This window comes from Dipteris shenzhenensis, chromosome 7 (genome assembly GCF_047967505.1).
Source record: "Dipteris shenzhenensis isolate YYH24624 ecotype China chromosome 7, Dip_SZ_1.0, whole genome shotgun sequence".
In the NCBI taxonomy this organism is placed as follows: Eukaryota; Viridiplantae; Streptophyta; class Polypodiopsida; order Gleicheniales; family Dipteridaceae; genus Dipteris; species Dipteris shenzhenensis.
The window spans coordinates 8,780,732-8,801,397 of NC_141602.1; the positions used below are offsets into that span (position 1 = coordinate 8,780,732).

General features: G+C 41.3%; 1 protein-coding gene across 1 annotated transcript; it reads left to right on the plus strand.

Annotated features, from left to right (window-relative positions):
- Positions 1 to 13,202: 13,202 nt before the first annotated feature.
- LOC147899897 (short-chain dehydrogenase/reductase 2-like) lies at positions 13,203 to 14,803 on the plus strand. The gene is made up of 5 exons (XM_087377078.1): positions 13,203 to 13,342; positions 13,458 to 13,719; positions 13,834 to 13,914; positions 14,012 to 14,188; positions 14,297 to 14,803. Exons 1-5 carry the CDS (start codon positions 13,332 to 13,334, stop codon positions 14,690 to 14,692), a joined length of 927 nt encoding a protein of 308 aa, XP_087233204.1. The 5' UTR covers positions 13,203 to 13,331; the 3' UTR covers positions 14,693 to 14,803.
- Positions 14,804 to 20,666: the final 5,863 nt, after the last annotated feature.

The following is a 20,666-nucleotide window of genomic DNA, read 5'->3' on the forward strand; positions in this document are numbered from 1 at the left end:
CTCACTAAAGCTAGTTTGTGACCATCCATGCACTACCTTTAAATTGTAGAGTAAAAGAGTAGTTGACAATGAGCTCACTTCACATCCATTAAAAAGTGGTTTCTTTGCCTTGCTCATTAAATCTTCAAATTTGGATATGTTATCAACCTCTTTCTCCAAATCATCATCACCATAGCACGTATCCATTCTTTCTGTCAAGTGCATGGATGCTTCCTCACAAACTTCAAATGTATCTCGAAGCATGTCCTCGATTGCTATATCCTTATCTAGTCTATTTTTAACATTCGCATGCTACGTATATGTAAAACAAGACCTTAGCCTTCTAAATGTAAAGAAAAACCTAATTTGAATAGACACACATGTGTATAAGCCAAAGAAACCTAACACACCTTCTCATTTCCATCAACTAAATTATTTTTCCATGCCCCTCTCTTTAGTAAATGCTCTTCAATTCTTGCATAACTTAAAGTCGAGCATCCACAGCATGCCTTACAAGGATAAGGATATACTTGTAACACTTGTTTGGTGCATGTATTCTCTACATTCTACTAAAAGCACTTCGATTACATCTGCCTTATCTTCTAATTCTTTCTATGAAAGCATTGTCATACTCTTATCTGAGATGTGCATAGTTTAATCAAGATTAATATTAGAAGTTTCATAACAAAAAATATAGATGTAACCTAAGAAGATCAAATAAAACATTGAAATACATAGTACAATACATTCAAGAAAGGTAAGAATTATTCTCTAACACAAAAGGTGAAGTGGTTAATACACTTCAAATTCCAAATCAAAGTATAAAGTCTTAAAGTTAAATAAATTCATAAAATGTGAAAATTTCTACTCTAGGCATAATGTCTTCATGAGCAACTATCTCAATAAAACCTACATGTCCATCTTCTCTCCAAGATGGACATGCAGGATTATACACCCAGACTACATTCATTAGGCTATCATCATAGAGGGAGCTATTGATATACCCTGCTACATTTCCATCAAGAACATCACCCACAATGTAAGCGTTTTCTTCCTCCTCTATTGCATAAGTATGCATTCGAGGATAATATAAACATAATTGTTTCCATACTTCATGGTCATAATTGCTCCTATGTAAGGAAACAAAGAAGTTCCCTTGAGAGGCTGAAATGACCCAAGCCTGCATCGCTTAAAGATGATTGTGAGACCTTATACATTATTCCATAATATTGAATAGGCTCGTTCATTGGAATTGGGAGTTTACCCTTCCAACCACCATTATTTTAAGGATCAAAATCTCTAATCCTTTGAGACTCTAAACTTGGTGGACAGTTCAAGTTAAATGAAATTCATCCCATTGTGTTCATTTCACGCTCTGCATTTTTATAGAGCATGTAATAATTTCTCCAAGCCCACTGTAACAACAAGAAATAAAGTACTTTAGATATTTTTAAGACTCCTATTTCTTAAGTATGCATAAATCAGCTAATATAATATGAAAAGGCTTACTTTTTGGGTCTTACGGACTTCTTTCCAATCTTCAATAGCACCATATTTAATAAGATGTCTATAGATTCGATTGTGTGACTTTATAATATATCCATTGTACTTATTGCAAGGACATTTTCCCATCAGCATTCTGACCGTTCCTTTGCACAATCTCAGTGATCGTACTAGTCAACACTGAGCGCTCAATCCTATTCATCTTCTATGGCCATCCGGATAGGGTTTGTTCAACAATGTTTTGATTCTTGGGTTACCAATAGTGTGATCTTGTCGCATTTGTTGCTCCTCCTCTGTCGCAAGATTATAACTTTGTCAAGCATTGAAGGCAGAAGATATGGCTCCACTATATCCTATTCGGTGCACAGTGAATCCGTAAACATGCCTGCATTGTCAGAGAATTCTTGAGCAAAAAGAACTTCGAGCGATGGTAAGCCACAACAAATCAATAATGAAGAAAACACGTGCGACATACCTGCTTAATTCTAAGTTGGTGACAGTGAGGGGAACCTTTGAGGCACATCTAGCCATTCCGTCATTGAGATCAGAGCACTCCTCCTTAGCTGAGCTCGCTCACGATGAAAGAGTCAGCATAGCACCTGGATCAGCACCATCTCGCACCCTAATACACAGCTATACATGCCCTCGCAGAGTAGCATGACATATTCATCCTATTGTGCATCGCGCTTAATGCAACAGAAACTCCAGAATAGCCTCTCGACCATTTCTTCTAATTTCGAAGCAAAAACTTATGGCTAATCTTCAGGATCGAGTCTGAGTGCCATGATTCTAGTTGAATGTGTCTACAAAACCACACTATTACAAAGCATATCCTCGCAGGATTTCTCAAGGTTTTGGTCAAATTCCGTTGGTGCCAAAGACCCGATATGCTGAGGTGGTACAAGCTGTAAATATATCAAAGCTGAGTTTCGATAGGTTTTACGATCTTTTTGACAATTGAACTGGCTCACTTTCATTTTAGACAACATACTTGAATGAGAGATTACGGTTGATCATAGCATATGTAACCGATCTGATCATGCCAGTTTGGTCTTACCCACCCGATTCCTACTTCAAAGATGGAGATTCTTGTGTTGAAGGTCAGATCGTTGAAGATGGAGTCAAGTATAAAGGCAATCAAGTCCCAAATTTTGAAGCAGTGGTGGCAAACACATGGCTAATCAAAAGGTGTGATTTTTTACGATGCTTTTTGCTCTTCTAATGGTGGAAACAAAGAAACATCAAGCTCTGAGTTCTAGGCTTTTCAGCCAATTGTGGCTTTGCATATCCTTTCCTTGTGGCATCATTATTCCCTTCAACTATTCCATTAGAAACCCTCCCCACCTTCTGAAGCAACGGGCAAAAAACACAAAACCTTGATTGTCGATTATGAACCTAAATGTGCAGTATTCAATGATTCATAATCAAGTGGTGTTTCATCCTGGGCTTGTTACGCCTTGCCCCAAAAAATCTATGACCTTGTTTTGCCATCATCTTCTAGGGTGTGTGTGTGCGTATAAGGGGCCAATAGGTAGGCTTTGCTTGTCAACCATTTCTCCATGATTGGAATCGTTTTTTGAGCTGTTGCTCATGTTGCAGACGCAGAATTCAAAAATACATAGATGGAGTGGGTTGGTGCTCTAGCAAAAGATCCGGAGTGGTTCAAAAGTCAAGGGAATGAAACTCCCAAACCTAGTGAACCTGGTCTATCATACGCAAGTTACCTAAATGAACTTGCTGAGGCGGCGGATCCACCTACCTTCATTTGTCACTTTTACATCTCAAAGTCTTGCTGGGAGGTGTGAAGGAAAAATTGAACAAAGTAGTTGAAGTAAGTCAGTGGTCTGCTAGTATCCATTTGAATGGAGACATGATGTCATGGTGTATACACTAAATTTACCAACTAACTGTAGTGTGTCTGTATTTTACTTTCAGGGATAGACACAAGAGGAAAAGAACCATTGCTTGCTAGAGACTGAAAGTTCCTTCAAGAGATCTAGGAAACTTGATTGTGTCATGATAAAACATGCATCTACACATGGTTGGAAACTATTACTATTGATTGTGTCATGATGGAACATATATCAACACATGATTCGATTGGCTATGTAAATTATAATTCTAGGAAAGTTTTTAGCTTTTACTATTTTTAGTCCCATTTGTATATTTCAATGGTTCAAATCATGCTTAGTCATGATATTTGAAGCACCCCACTCTACTAGATTTCAAATTGGATAGAATTTTTTTAATTGTTTTTTTCCTCCTCTCAACAAACTTCTATTTGCCAAATTCAAAGTGCTATGTGCCAAATGCAGAGTGCTATTTACCAAAATCAAATTGCCATTTGCTAAATGCAAATCAATATGAACCCAAGGAAGGGCACGTTCCTTGGTCTTATAAGTTTTGGAGAGGAAGTGTGCCATCTCTCCCCCCTCACAAATGTGTGGTTATGTGCAAACTACAAAGTACTATGTGCCAAATACGAAGTGCTATGTGCCAAATGCAAAGTGCTATGTGCTAAACTCAAATGGCTAGGTGCTAGATACAAATCGATATGAACCCAAGGAAGGGCACGTTCCTTGGTCTTATAATTTAGAGAGGAAGTGTGCCAACTCCCCCCCCACACAAATGTGTGGTTATGTGCTAAATGCAAAGTACTATAAGCCAAATGCAAAGTGCTATATGCTAGATTCAAAATCCTATGTGAAAAATTAAAAGTGCTTTGTGGCAAATGCAAATTGAAATGAATAAGAAGTCGAATTCTGCAGAAGTATCCGACAAGTGCAAAGTGCTATGTACCAAATGCAAAGTGATATGTGCTAAACTCAAATTGCTATATGCTATATGCAAATTTCTATGTGCTAGATACAAATCAATATCAACCCAAGGAAGGGCACATTCCTTGGTCTTACAATTTTTGGAGAGGAAGTGTGCCAACTCTCCCCTCACACAAATGTGTGGTTATGTGCTAAATGCAAAGTACTGTAAGCCAAATGCAAAGTGCTATATGCCATATTCAAAATTCTATGCGCAAATTAAAATTGCTTTGTGCCAAATGCAAATTGAATAAGAAGACAAATTCTGCAAAAGTATCCAACAAGTGCAAAGTGTTATGTACCAAATGCAAAGTGCTATGTGCTAAACTCAAATTGCTATGTGCTGTATGCAAATTGCTATGTACTATATGCCACATTCAAAATGCAATGTTCAAATTTAAATGTGCTTTGTGCCAAATGCAAATTGAAATGAACCCAAAGAAGGGTGCATTCCTATGTGTGGTAACTCTCCCCTTAGATAAATGTGTGGTCATGTGCTAAATGCAAAGTATTATGTGGAGAGGGTAAAGTGCTATGTGTTGAATACAAAGTGCTATATGTGCTGATTCAATTTTCTAAACAATACGGTATGGTTACTTGGCCAGCACTAGGACGTTTTTTCAAATTCTGAAATCCTGTGCTTCCACATGGCACAATATACACCCTTAGATTTTTTAAATTTTGAAAGCCCAAAAGCTTGGGGAATTCGAATGAGGTCCGATGTTTTTCCAATTTCCATTCAAAATTCTGACTTCTTTTGCACGAACTTACGTTTATGATGGCTCTGTGCAGGAATGATGAACATGGCAGAATCTGGGAACCTTGGCAGAGGGAAAGCACTGTCAGATCATTGAGGTAAAAGATTTAGTGTCTCTGTCGTCAACCCCCCAACCCTCTCTCTTGTCTTGCAAATAATCGCATTTCAATAGTTGCTCCAATGCTTCTTTGCTACCCTGCAAAGTGAGACCTGGCATCGTGCGCAAAGATCCTCCAATTTCGACCACTTCTTAAATCCAATGGTCAGCTTCTAGACTACCAGCGGGCAGACCCCCTTTCTGATCGTGCGGCACAATGCTGACTGTGCCTCCTCCGAATCCTTCAGGTCCTCCTAAAATTCATCCTCGCGGGATAGATAGAGCTCTTTGCACGTTCAGGCTTCCCAAACAATCCCCCACATCCCTTTGTATCTTCATATTGCTCCGGCAAAAAACACTCTGCTAGGCGGAAAGAAAGAGTGTTTTGAGGACAGAGAAGACTCACCCCGTTGCTGCCTTCTAGTCCAACGGCCGACCCCTCAAAACTGCTCTAAACTCCAGTCTCAAGTCGCCACACTCTCTTCTCTCATTCACCTTAGTATTTCCACCCCCATCTTTCTCTCCTCTCTACCCGCGTTGAAAATTTCAGCTCTTTTCCCCTTGCTGCCTTCCTCTACACGCTCTCTCCTCTAAGTCGCTTTAATATTTCCAAACTAAAATCAACCGTACACTTTATTTTTGTCTCTATTTGTGTCCACTGTAGAAATTGTTGAGCAATCCGAAGTACAAAGTCCTCTATCTGAACCACGCCAAATACCGGTGTGTCAAAAAGAGGTGGCGGGACTAGAGCGGATGGGAGCGGATGGACTTGAAAAATTCATTCCAATGGAAGGTAGGGTTATACTAAAAGAATCTGCATTACCAACGCTTCAGGATTACTCTCTCTCGCTTCATTGTTTTTTATTTTGTTGTTTTTTCCAAAAAGGCCTTGGCCCTCCGATGAGGGAGGCGATACGAGCTCTCGCCCAACAAGGAGTCATCTCAGCGTCCGAAACTTGCATCATTACTTGGCCAGCACTAGGATGTTTTTTCAAATTCTGAAATCCTGTGCTTCCACATGGCACAATATACATCCTTAGATTTTTTAAATTCTGAAAGCCCAAAAGCTTTGAAAGCTTTTGAAAAGCTGCGTAAAAAGCTTCGATGGACACCAGTAGTGGGGAATTCAAATGAGGTCCGATGTTTTTCCAATTTCCTTTCAAATTTCCATTCAAAATTCTGACTTCTTTTGCACGAACTTACGTTTATGATGGCTCTGTGCAAGAATGATGAACATGGCAAAATCTGGGAACCTTGGCAGAGGGAAAGCACTGTCGGATCATTGAGGTAAAAGATTTAGTGTCTCTGTCGTCAACCCCCCAACCCTCTCTCTTGTCTTGCAAATAATCACATTTCAATAGTTGCTCCAATGCTTCTTTGCTACCCTGCAAAGTGAGACCTGGCATCGTGCGCAAAGATCCTCCAATTTTGACCACTTCTTAAATCCAATGGTCAGCTTCTAGACTACCGGCGGGCAGACCCCCTTTCTGATCGTGCGGCACAACGCTGACTGTGCCTCCTCCGAATCCTTCAGGTCCTCCTGAAATTCATCCTCGTGGGATAGATAGAGCTCTTTGCACGTTCAGGCTTCCCGAACAATCCCCCACATCCCTTTGTATCTTCATATTGCTCCCAAAACAGTCTGCTAGGCAGAAAGAAAGAGTGTTTTGAGGACAGAGAAGACTCACCCCGTTGCTGCCTTCTAGTCCAACGGCCGTAGTCCAACGGCCGACCCCTCAAATCTGCTCTAAACACCAGTCTCAAGTTGCCACACTCTCTTCTCTCATTCACCTTAGTATTTCCACCCCCATCTTTCTCTCCTCTCTACCCGCGTTGAAAATTTCAGCTCTTTTCCCCTTGCTGCCTTCCTCTACACGCTCTCTCCTCTAATTTGCTTTAATATTTCCAAACTAAAATCAACCGTACACTTTATTTTTGTCTCTATTTGTGTCCACTGCAGAAATTGTTGAGCAATCCGAAGTACAAAGTCCTCTATCTGAACCACGCCAGATACCGGTGTGTCAAAAAGAGGTGGCGGGACTAGAGCGGATGGTGGGAGCAGATGGACTTGAAAAATTCAATCCAATGGAATGTAGGGTTATACTAAAAGAATCTGCATTACCAACGCTTCAGGATTACTCTCTCTCGCTTCATTGTTTTTTATTTTGTTGTTTTTTCCAAAAAGGCCTTGGCCCTCCGATGAGGGAGGCGATACGAGCTCTCGCCCAACAAGGAGTCATCTCAGCGTCCGAAACTTGCATCATTACTTGGCCAGCACTAGGACGTTTTTTCAAATTCTGAAATCCTGTGCTTCCACATGGCACAATATACACCCTTAGATTTTTTAAATTCTGAAAGCCCAAAAGCTTTGAAAGCTTTTGAAAAGCTCCGTAAAAAGCCAACTGCGTAAAAAGTTTCGATGGACACCAGTAGTGGGGAATTCGAATGAGGTCCGATGTTTTTCCAATTTCCTTTCAAATTTCCATTCAAAATTCTGACTTCTTTTGCACGAACTTACGTTTATGATGGCTCTGTGCAGGAATGATGAACATGGCAGAATCTGGGAACCTTGGCAGAGGGAAAGCACTGTCGGATCATTGAGGTAAAAGATTTAGTGTCTCTGTCGTCAACCCCCCAACCCTCTCTCTTGTCTTGCAAATAATCGCATTTCAATAGTTGCTCCAATGCTTCTTTGCTACCCTGCAAAGTGAGACTTGGCATCGTGCGCAAAGATCCTCCAATTTCGACCACTTCTTAAATCCAATGGTCAGCTTCTAGACTACCGGCGGGCAGACCCCCTTTCTGATCGTGCGGCACAATGCTGACTGTGCCTCCTCTGAATCCTTCAGGTCCTCCTGAAATTCATCCTCGTGGGATAGATAGAGCTCTTTGCACGTTCAGGCTTCCCGAACAATCCCCCACATCCCTTTGTATCTTCATATTGCTCCGGCAAAAAATAGTCTGCTAGGCGGAAAGAAAGAGTGTTTTGAGGACAGAGAAGACTCACCCCGTTGCTGCCTTCTAGTCCAACGGCCGACCCCTCAAAACTGCTCTAAACTCCAGTCTCAAGTTGCCACACTCTCTTCTCTCATTCACCTTAGTATTTCCACCCCTATCTTTCTCTCCTCTCTACCCGCGTTGAAAATTTCAGCTCTTTTCCCCTTGCTGCCTTCCTCTACACGCTCTCTCCTCTAATTCGCTTTAATATTTCCAAACTAAAATCAACCGTACACTTTATTTTTGTCTCTGTTTGTGTCCACAGCAGAAATTGTTGAGCAATCCGAAGTACAAAGTCCTCTATCTGAACCACGCCAGATACCAATGTGTCAAAAAGAGGTGGCGGGACTAGAGCGGATGGACTTGAAAAATTCAATCCAATGGAAGGTAGGGTTATACTAAAAGAATCTACATTACCAACGCTTCAGGATTACTGTCTCTCGCTTCATTGTTTTTTATTTTGTTGTTTTTTCCAAAAAGGCCTTATCCCTCTGATGAGGGAGGCGATACGAGCTCTCGCCCAACAAGGAGTCATCTCAGCGTCCGAAACTTGCATCATTACTTGGCCAGCACTAGGATGTTTTTTCAAATTCTGAAATCCTGTGCTTCCACATGGCACAATATACACCCTTAGATTAAGCCCAAAAGCTTTGAAAGCTTTTGAAAAACTGCATAATAAAAAGCCAACTGCGTAAAAAGCCAAGGCAAAACCTTTAAATATAGGCGAAACGGACGAACGTAAGCCAAAAACAACGTAGATTGCTTTATGAAGGCTATTGGTTTATGAAGAGACCCTCACGTATTGGCTTTCGAATGTTCACGTGCCATCACCATCAGGTTTGCTCCTGCTTATACTGAAGCTTGTATCGAGCCACTGCCCATGAATCTCCTTCGTTATGCTTTCTGTGTCTTTGAGAGGTTCAACGAAGCTTATGGCTACAGATCGTTGTTTTTTCCAAAAAGATCTTGGCCCTCTGATGAGGGAGGCGATACGAGCTCTCGCCCAACAAGGAGTCATCTCAGCGTCCGAAACTTGCATCATTACTTGGCTAGCACTAGGACGTTTTTTCAAATTCTGAAATCCTGTGCTTCCACATGGCACAATATACACCCTTAGATTAAGCCCAAAAGCTTTGAAAGCTTTTGAAAAGCTGCATAAAAAGCCAACTGCGTAAAAAGCCAAGGCAAAACCTTTAAATATAGGCAAAACGAACGAACGTAAGCCAAAAACAACGTAGATTGCTTTATGAAGGCTATTGGTTTGTGAAGAGACCCTCACGTATTGGCTTTCGAATGTTCACGTGCCGTCACCATCAGGTTTGCTCCTGCTTATACTGAAGCTTGTATCGAGCCACTGCCCATGAATCTCCTTCGTTATGCTTTCTGTGTCTTTGAGAGGTTCAACGAAGCTTATGGCTATAGATCAGTCTGTTTAAACTGTTGATGAACTTCAGCGAATTGGGGATCGATGGAAGGATCTAGGGACTTAATTTTGTAGTCGGAACGTGGGCTTGCAACGAGAGATCCTCTAGTTCTTTAGCTATAATTTCTACAATTGCTTCTAATTTTGATCTGCAATTCTCGGGCACTAATGATCATGTGCAACGTTTGGGTGGGTAGGAGTGTGACCTCTTGAGACTTTGAGTCATAGAAGAACAGCTTGCGAGAGTCAGACATCTCCATAGTTGCTTCCTCGCTTACACTGCACACCACCTCTGTCTATCATCAATGCTTGTGCATATCCACCTTGAACATTTGCTTGCTGCAGATATATGACGAGTTCTAGTTGCCATTGGCCGTTGTTGCAACCCATGAACGTTCTTTCATCAACCATCTAGAGTTCATCGACGGACATTGTGCACAATATTCAAGTCCATTCATAGTTACTTCATAGCTCTACATACTGAGGCAAAATCTTCGAGCTCTCTGCCGGTTCTAAAATTGTCTAGGATTCCATAATAGAGACGAAATTTCTAGACAACCTATGTTGATTCATAATAGTGTTTAGTCGATTTTTTTGTAAGAACAGCTCGGAACTCTACAGCAACATCATGAGCCAAAAAAAGACAGCCCGACCCTATTGCCTAGACCTACACCATGGCCATCTCTTTGCATCCACAATAGTGTTATACTCCTTCTGCCACTCATATCAAACATAACTTCACGTTAATTGTGGAAATTGTATTGAATCTAGAGAATTAGTAGTAGGAAGTGCAACGACCAGCCGTGGTGTCTGTATAGGCAACAAAACATGCCTTCGCCACATTCTTTGATAATGATGAAAATCATAGTTTGCTTTTTGGGTATGGGAGGCCTATTGCTGCATACATATACTCATGCATCTAGCCGTGCATACAGTCTACGTAGTTCTAAAATCCTTCGATCCAATCTCAGATTGAGCTTCCTAACTCTAATAAAAATATGAGGCTCAAAGTTGTGGAGCTAGCAGAGGTCTTAGTTCTATCTCATTGCAGAGACTCTTCACCGTGCAGCGTGGATATTACAAAATCCCTTGCAGTAAAAGTAATGCTTTTGAAGCCTTAGGCATAACTTTGAATTCTCATAATTGCAGGACTTTTTGTGATTGAAAGCCCTGCGTGATGCTTACATCCCTTGCGTGCATGGATATTACAGAATCCTTGCATCAAAAATTTTGCTCAAAGCCACACAAGACGAGAGCCAGGACTATTTACTCATGCCAAGAATGCTTATGGTCCTCAATCCCAACTAGGTAAGAGAACTACATTCTCTTGATGGACAACCCTGTTGATTACTCTCCCCCTAGCTGCCATATACTCTATCTTCCTAAGATAGAGGAGTCCAACCCGACTCCGTGTTGCGCTGGCTTGCCACAACCTTGTTTCGTTGTAGGTTGGGATGTGAACCCCCTTTTACAACTCAGAATTTCCAATCAATAGTGCATATAGGTCAATAGACAAAAGTACTAAAACGCTGATGAGAAATTTTGACATTCTCTAGCTCGCTACAAGCTCGCAGCATTGACAAATAATTACTAAAGGAACTAAGCCTCCGAGAGATAGATATCAGCACATGGACGATGTCTGACGTTGGATTGTGTATAGCTTTTGTGGTTGAATTTATCATCTTTAGGAAATTGCACATATGCTAACCAACATATCCAAACATGCAGAACATGAGGAATGCATATTGACTAATCATGATTGTTTTTCAGATTCCAACATTCCAGCAAAGAAATAGGCGACTTCTCGTCGAGCTGTGGACGTCACAAAGGATACTCCACGTAAGTAGAATGTACGGTCATTTCAATTCTGAAATGTTTCTACACCGTCTGTTGCTCTGGTCCGCATTAATGCGCTACACCTCCAACACTGGAGGTGACTATTCGAAACGGGGGGATGGCACGTTCCCCTATGATATATAATTTTTGGAGAGACATGTGCCGGCTCTCCACCATACATTACGTATGGTTTTTTTTTTTTTACACCTCATCTTGAGCACGCACACTTCTTCGCACATTCTGTTTCCGCAAGGGAACATTACATTTGCTTGGTTCGACCAACATACTAATCATGTTTGCAACACTTCTGTTTTCGAGATGTTTGCAGCTTCCAAACGAGTGTCTTCTCCTAAAGGTACGCACAACAAAATGTATTTGCTTGATTCAAGTTATTTTATCAATTCTTTCACCTTCTAAAGATAGAGTTTCAGTCCATTTTGTTTTTCCTGTTGCGTTTAGACAAAAGCATGTGAGTGAAATTGTAGCAAAGTTTCGGATGGTTTTTATTATTAATCCCTGTAGGTGTTTAAACCCGAACATAAGACATCGATTCATGTCACGATGTAGAAATGACCATTGGAAACTCCTTCGAACATGACCATTCGTCAACGCTCAGAGCAGCCAGAGGTCGAGCTATTCAACTTGATATAACATCAAGAAAGATGTCCTTGAGGCCAGCTAGGAGCAATGTGCAAAATCAAGAGCATCAATGCAACTAGCAGGGGAGAAATCAACAGTATCACTGTCGTCGTGGACACAACAGCGGCCGTGCTCACATTACGACGCTCGAAGCATCAGCGAAAGGCAATAAATGGAAAATGGTTCCACAAGTCCACATTTCCACTAACCCTAGCATACGCTATCACGGGACACAAATCCCAAGGCGCAACCATATCCAACAAAGCGCTGCTCATATTTCGAGGAGTGTTTGCCCCTGGCCTAGCATACGTGATGTTGTCCAGAGTGACTGAGAGAACGAGGCTGCGCATACTACATTGCCCACATCCAGACATATTCAGACCAATTCCATGAGAGTTCTCACAGCCGACAACACAACCACGTGCATAAAGGTATTCACTACCAGAGAAAGAAAATTTCGAAATCAAAGTTTTGGAAACAACAAACACTATAGACAAAGCACGAACTTTAGAGCAGTACTACATAAGGAGCCACAACACAGTAGGTCCATTAGGTTACAACACGCTTGAGGGCCATCCGGCTAGAGCGCGGAAGTACTATTTCCTAAAGCGTAGGAACGTAATTTGTCCAAAAAATAAACATTTGTGCCTTCGAAAAAAGGGATCTAATGAAGTTGCAAATGGTGCTGGAACTTTTGTCGTACATGCAATGCAGCTTTGGGTTTGGATTATTCCTGTCAGTTGCATGCTTCTGTCTCAATTTGGTTTTGATGTATTATTTATACATTTCTGAAATACATCTCCCCGTCATTCGCTCGAAGTGGAATGACAATAGATTTGCTTACAGTGCAAAGAATAGGAATTTGTCTTCCTCCAAAAAAAAGAAAAACTACGTTTTACTGTCGACATGAACAACATCAAGTGCAAGCAGGACTGGATGATAACGAAATCTCTACAAAAGGTTGCATGCAATTGAACATCAATCTTCTGCATCATTTCTGACAACGTGACTCATGTGAACCTCAACAAGATAGCAAAAGAGAGAAGTATTCATCAAGAGCCCAGCTGGCCAAGCACTCTAGTTATATGCTAAAATTAATAAAGCATATTCTCTGTCAATACAGCTGGATCTAGTTGAATTCTTTTCCATTGGAAGTGCGTCCAAAAGGGATAGCCTTGGGAAGTTACGTCCACAACTCTTATTTCTTGGAGAGACGGCCGCCTTTCTGTCTCAGTGCTTAGTCGGCTGCCTTGTTGCCGCCTGCTCATCTCGCACCTTTCAGCCATGGCTTCCCGGTTCGTCTCACCCTTTCTGCTCTTGCTTTCATCCCTCCTCTAATCTTTCTACCTGGCCTTGTTTCCATGAATCAGTCTGCTCCTAACCACGCTAGTCGTCGCTTTTCTGCTCCAGATGGTGGAACCGCGAGACGCTCGCCGTTGTCACCGGTGGCAACCGAGGCATCGGCCTTGCTGTCGCCCGCCTCCTCGCCAAGAACGGCCTCACTGTCGTGCTTACTGCCCGAAAGCACTCTGCCGGCTTAGAAGCTTGCGAGGCCCTCCAGAAGGAAGGCCTGCATTCTGTTATCTTCCACGAGCTCGATGTCCAAAGTCCCCAGTCCATTGCCAAGTTTGCAGCGTGGCTGAAGGCAGAACACGGTGGCTTAGACATTCTTGTACGCATCATTCGACTCAGTCTGCGCTAACGTTTGTGTAATTCTATACACTGTTACAAGACAGGAAGAGACTCTGCTTGCTGATGGCTCGCATCTTACACTTCATTTCTGCAGATCAACAATGCGGGAGTAGCCGGAATGAGCATGAATGAAGAGGCTATGGTAGAATTCAAGATTCAGCCCGCACAAGTCCTTGTGAGTTCATCTCTTGCTCTTTCAAACTTCACTCATCTTTCTCGACTTTAAATCGTTTGGGTCGCCGGAATCATGATACTGGTATTCTTTGGTACAGACAGACGAGGATGCTAGGCGGAAGATTCTCATTAACGACTTCGAAGTCAGTCGCGATTGCCTCGACATAAACTACTATGGGGTCAAAAGAACAATCACAGCTCTGCTTCCTCTCTTTCGGCCATCCCCTGTAGGAGCTCGTATAATCAGCCTTTCCTCCGTGTTAGGACAATTGAAGGTAGCGTCCACTGTTTGCAAAAAGATCGCTATTGGAATTTTCTTTCTTTGGCTGCAAGCTTCCACTATGGAATTTGATGTGAAACGCCACTGTTCTTTTCTGCCGCAGTTACTTCCCAACGAGTGCCTCCGCCAACAACTCTCTAACCCTGAGATCCTGACGGAACAACTTGTGGAGACTACGATCAAAAATTATCTCGACGATTTCAAAGAAGGGCGGCTGGCCGAAAGAGAATGGCCCATAGATATCTCAGCGTACACGATGTCAAAGATCGCTCTGAATGCTTATACTCGGACTCTTGCACGTGATCTGGAAACCAGGCCTGAAGGGCACAAAATTTATGCCAATGTTGTGCATCCTGGCTGGGTAAAGACGGATATGACAGTCAACACGGGGGTATTCACGGCAGATGAATCTGCTGAAGGAGTGGTATGGCTTGCACTGGTTGCTGAGGGACAAGCGTCAGGCGAATTTTTCTATAGGAAAGAACCTTACGAATTTTAGTTTCGTTTCCAGGTCCATGCCAGCTACACGTTCACTGGTCTGGTTTTTCTTTCTCTTGCACTTGTGTACCTTTCCCTTTTCTTATCCCCTGATCTAGAATTCTGCCCCCTTATCATGGGTCAAACAACTTTCGTATGATGTATCAACACCTCCGTCAAATTGTCAGTAAATTGTTTGGGATGGCAAGGCCTCATAGCCTCATAAGTTTGCGGGTGAATTGTCGTGCTACAAAGTTATTAGAATTTTAGATCATTAAAAGCTAGACTCAGCAAACGTCAAGCTTGGAAGGCTCAACTTTGTAGCTCACACTTCTCGCAGTATTAGCTGACAGCATCCTAAACATAGCAATAGACAACATAGTCCTGATGGCTTAGAGCCCACCGTCTCTGCTCTTAATGAGCGGGTCAGGTAGGTCCGTCTTGTAATCAGTCATCGTCCAGACTTTCATATTTTGTGCCAAACGGATCATCAAAAAGCTTCAACTATGACTCCTCAATGCCTCCCGTCTCTGCTCTTAATGAGCGGGTCAGGTAGGTCCGTCTTGCAATCAGCCATCGTTCAGACTTTCATATTTTGTGCCAAACGGATCATCAAAAAGCTTCAACTATGACTCCTCAATGACAGCATCCTAAACATAGCAATAGAGAACATAGTCCTGATGGCTTAGAGCCAAACCGTCTCTGCTCTTAATGAGCGGGTCAGGTAGGTCCGTCTTGCAGTCAGCCATCGTCCAGACTTTCATATTTTGTGCCAAACGGATCATCAAAAAGCTTCAACTATGACTCCTCAATGCCTCTCATCTCCCTCTTCCTTTTGGCCTTCACCGCATATTCTCAAGCACAAGCAGTCCTTTCCAATGCAAAATGGGATTGTGGCTGCTCTAGATGACCAATGTGAAGCGGGAAAATGCACCTCAGAACAAATTGAATATGATGAGGAATAGCATGCTGAAGGATCGTCGTGGCAGAACTAAGAGTTGGCAAGTTCACGATGATGATGAAAAGCCTTGTTGAATTGTGTGAATAGTGACAATTGCATGACCACTCGCTCTCGCCCTATTTTCTGCACCACAGCATCCACTATGTCAAAACAAAACCTACACCGCTTCTTCAAAGAGCCCCCCAAATGCCATCCTTCATCCACGGCGCCGGACCCTACCAGGATTGTTTAATGGGTTACCTTACAACACCTTTACTTGCAATTGCCAATTGTTAGGAACCATACCGACTTATTATCAAAGCAGGTTCCGCTACATTACAACATTACCCTGCGAGGATGGCGTTGCTTGCCCCGCAACCTTAAATCTTTAATGATTTCTACGATTTCAGCTATCCTCAATGTACATGATCTGGAAAACTTGCCAAATTTACCGTTGGGAGGCATACACCGAGAACTAGTTATTTGACATTCCGTTGAAGATAGGGGAGGCTCAGGGGAGGGTTTCCATTTGGCTGATACGTTGTGATAAAGCAGTGCAAGCAACAATACAGAATCCTTCGGAGATCTGTGTTTGTTTTATTTATAGTTGTGTGTGGCGTGCGCACACGCATGCACGCACGTGTGTGTGTTTTTTTTAATTTAATACTCCCATCAAAATTGAACCATATAGTTAATTCCATCATTAGGATGATGTCAATCAAATGTTAATAAATATTTCTAAGGATGCAAGAAAATGAAACTTAGAAGGATGAAATAGAAGTCACTCATTTAAATCCATAGATACGAATGAAATGGTACCAACCAAGCGACATTATAATATAAAACTTCATATGTGGGACATCACAACCAAATTTTGAGTGCAAAGTTTAATTGATGAATCCTTCCGAAAGTGTTATCACTTTTTCCAAAGATCCAAACTACCATCGAGATTCAAAAGTTGAAAAAGAAATGTGTACGAAGTAAAACATATGCTTGCGTAGTCAATAGTATAAGTGTAAAATAGTCAATAGTATAAGTGTAAAAGCTTATCCTCAGGAGATTAATCCCATTTATTTGCTATCACAAATAAATGTACCTAATGAGGTAGCGCCCCTAGGTCAAAAAAAGATATACCATTTACATAATAATATAGTTAAACTATACTAATGAAAGCATACATACACAATTATACTTTGAAATCATGAAGTAAGAATTCTAAAACAAGCACTCAAAGATGACTTTCATATAGAAGGAATGCATTTACTATGTTCATAAAAGGAACATATTAAGGGAGTGCAAGAACTATCAAGGCAAACAATTGATTAAAGGAAAATAATTCATTAATTGAATTCCAAATCTAAACTTGATTGAAGGAAGTGCAAGAATTATCAAGGCAGACAACTGATTAAAGGAAAATAATTCATTATTTGAATTCCAAACTTAAGCTTGAGGTGTGTGGAGTAAGTCTTGAAGATTGAAAACATATTATAAGAAATTGAACAATCAATTAATCTTAACAAACTGCGCTCATAAAGAAGAAATAAAAGGGGTTAAGAGAAGAGTTTAATGTTTATGTAAAGATACATTTAGGCCTACCTTGATTGACATGTTTTACGATCTATCCCATAAAATTATGCCAACCTAAATATTATTATGAATATGTAGCTATATATATAAATTCTCTAGAAGGCTGAGTCAAAGAAGACTAGCAACAAAGACTATTAGGCACATAAGAGCAGTTTGTCTAACTTGAAGCAATATTATAGGTCAAGCATCACACAAGCTTGAGGTGACTAGGAGGGAAAGCCCACAAAGGAGAGCCCAAAATATGATATGGAGACCATTATAACGTACACAGGAAAAGATACTTCGTGAAACATTACATAGATCGGTGAAATGTACAGACAAAGTATATTTCTATAGTAGCCAGCTAGCTTGATATCACACAAATAACCTGTTGGCTTCCATCATTTGAAGCACAGAATTCGTGTCCACTAATAGCAAACAAAATCAATACTTCAAGAGTCAAGTAGACGGAGATCCTGCAAGTCCATGCAATTGAAACATGCGACATAGTAGCCCGTGAAGAAATAATTGGGTTAGTAGAAGACTCCACCATGATAGCACCAAGCATTAGAGGCAGTAATCAAATACTAGATGCTCTCATACAACAAGGTACAGCTCCCTTGCAATTGTGAGTGAATACCAACGTAGGCCACTACCAGCGTATACACGAGTGTCTCATCGACCTCTATCTAATCTCCTCTAATGAATTAATCATACATTCAATTCGACACCATTCCCACACGTAGGTAGCATAGAAGAGAAGTGACATTATGATAGGTGAAGTTTCAGAGCCACAAAATGGATTGAGCAGATGGGGACAAAAACAAGTCGGGGGTAGGGGTCCAAAGAGAAAAGAGTCTCCGTAATGAAGCGAGGCATCATGCACAGTACCATGAAAGCAAAGCTTCATAATGTAAAGCAAGGTGCAGCCCAATCAAAGAATCAAAAGCTCCACAAAGTAGCAGCTAAGGCGCAACTAACTCTATATTAGGGAATTTGGGAATTTTCAAATAGTTTGGGACTTCCCAATATGGTTAAGATTTGGCCAAATGGTCAAATTTGAACCCATTACTTGAAAGTAGAATCCATCCTAAACATCATATTAGGGAATCCTCCCAAGTCCCACCTTCATATGTGGGTTCAATTTTTTGCCACATGGTCAAATCTTAACCCTTTACTTGAAAGTGGGACTTGGGAGATTCCCAAATTCTCCAATATAGTGTTAACTTAGCAACGGCGGTTTTGCTAGCGACTCCGAGTAAGACAACATGAAGAAACCAAAAGTAAGTCACATGAGAAAATTGAACAAAAGCAATGGACCACCAGTGCCAAAGCTTCCAAAGTGGAATCTATGCATGTCGCAATTCCCAATAAGTGTTCCAGCGAAGACGCAAGGGGTCATATTCCCATTACAAGACTACCAACATAGAACCAAGTCATGGAAAAAGTTAGAATAGTGAACAAACATGCCATGCAAGTAGATAAAGGAAGAGAGTTTTGATGACAACAACAAAACTGCAAGGCAAAGAAAATCACAAGTGCATAGAGTGGAGCTGCCCAAATTGATAAAATTAAGGCCATCCTACCATTGAACAGGACAAGAAGAGGTAGCAAAGTAAAATCGATGCATTACCAAAAAATCACGGTTGTGACTTGTTGCACCAAGCCATCCATCTAAAATAATCAAGAATGTGTGAGACATATAGTGAGGTTCCAGCCAATCACAAAGTAGTGAAAACATTGTATGCTAAATGAAAAATTAGTGGAGTCCTGACAAGTATCTTGTTTACTGGACTTCACCGGCATTATTATTTTCCTTTTAGCATAGAATGTTTTCACCACTTTGTGATTGGCATGTAAAAAATAATAATGCCGGTGAAGTCCTGACAAGTATCTTATTTACTGAAGAGGAGAATCTACATACCTGCCACCATCCAACAAGAAAACATGATAAGAATCAAGTAAACTTCATTTGGGAACACAACTATTATAAATATTCCTTTCTTGTTATCGAGGTCACATTAAATTAGAAGCTTAGCCATGAACTTAGCCAACACGATATAAGAAATTAAGTGTAAAAAGATGGGTTTTATAAGCGTGGAAATGTACTTTAAAAGGGAGGGGGGGAAACTTTGGGAGGGATGAGGAGGTCAATTAGAAGGTGAAAAATCGAAGGGGAACTACAAGGGAAACTATAGGGAAAGTACTAACGAATAGGGAGGGAAGGAGAACTAGAGAAAATAAGTAGAAATAAGGGGGAAGATACCTATATAGAGAGGAGGGGGAGGCGGGGATAAATGTGTATATAGAGAGGGGGGAATGGGGGGTTAGATATACATACTTGAGAGGGGGGGGAAACTTAGAAATACATATATAGAGAGGGGGAACTTAGGTATTTAAATGTAAATATCTAGCATAGGGGGGTATGTATTAGAGGATAGAGGATAGAAATTGTAGGGTGAGTTTTAGACACAATTGTAGTGAAGGGGGGTATGTATTAGAGGATAGAGGATAGAAATTGTAAGGTGAGTTTTAGACACAATTGTAGTGAAGTAGGAAGGATAGTGAATTGCAGGAGGTTAGAAATACAATAAGTACGAGGGGGACTTTCGAAAGGAGTTTCAAAGGAAAGGAGGGGGAAGACACTAGAAAGAGATAGTTTAGAGCATGAAGAAATATTGGTCAAAGGGGGGAATTGGGGAGATAAATCGATTAGGAAGAGAGTAGAGAGATATGTTAGGAATTATAAAGAAAAAGAGGGGTAATTTGTAGGAAATTAAGGGTACAAGCTAGAAATATGTAGAAATTGGGGGGGGGATTAGAAATAGTAAGGATAATAAATTTAAAAAGCGTCTTATAAGGAAAGCTTTAAAAAAACTAAAGACTCGGGGGGGCACGGGGGTTGGTTTTGTTAATTGAAGTAAAAAAAGGGAAAAGGGGTTTGTCTAAAGATGTAAAAAGGGGGGTTTTTTAATGAAGAAAACAAGAGAGAGCGAGAGGGGGGTGTTTCACATAAGGAAATACATGTTATAGAGAAAAAAGGGGGGGGAAGGGGGGTTAGTTTTATGAGAAATGATGTAGGGGGGGAGTGAAGGACCTGTGAGCGGCCGATGTGCAGCATGGAACATGGGGCTGCATTGAAGAAATCATGGATGGTGGAGCATGGACAGAACCGTAGGACCGTAGGTCCTGGAGTCAGGGAGCATGCACACGAGCGGGATGAGGCAGAGTTAGAAACTCGTATTGCGCACCACGAAGTCCAAAAGAGGTGGCCTATAAACAAGGCCAATGGAGTGCAAGGGCCGAATATAGCTGGCGATCGTTTTACAGGGTCAGAAGTACAGCAAAGCTTTGAGAATGGATTCTGGAAGGGCATACGTCGCCATTCAACTGTGTACCATATTAAGTCGCGGGGGCAGCAGGGCTATAAGATAGCTAGGGGCATAGAAGAGAAGGAACTGAGTGTGGGCATAGGGCACCGAATGTAGCG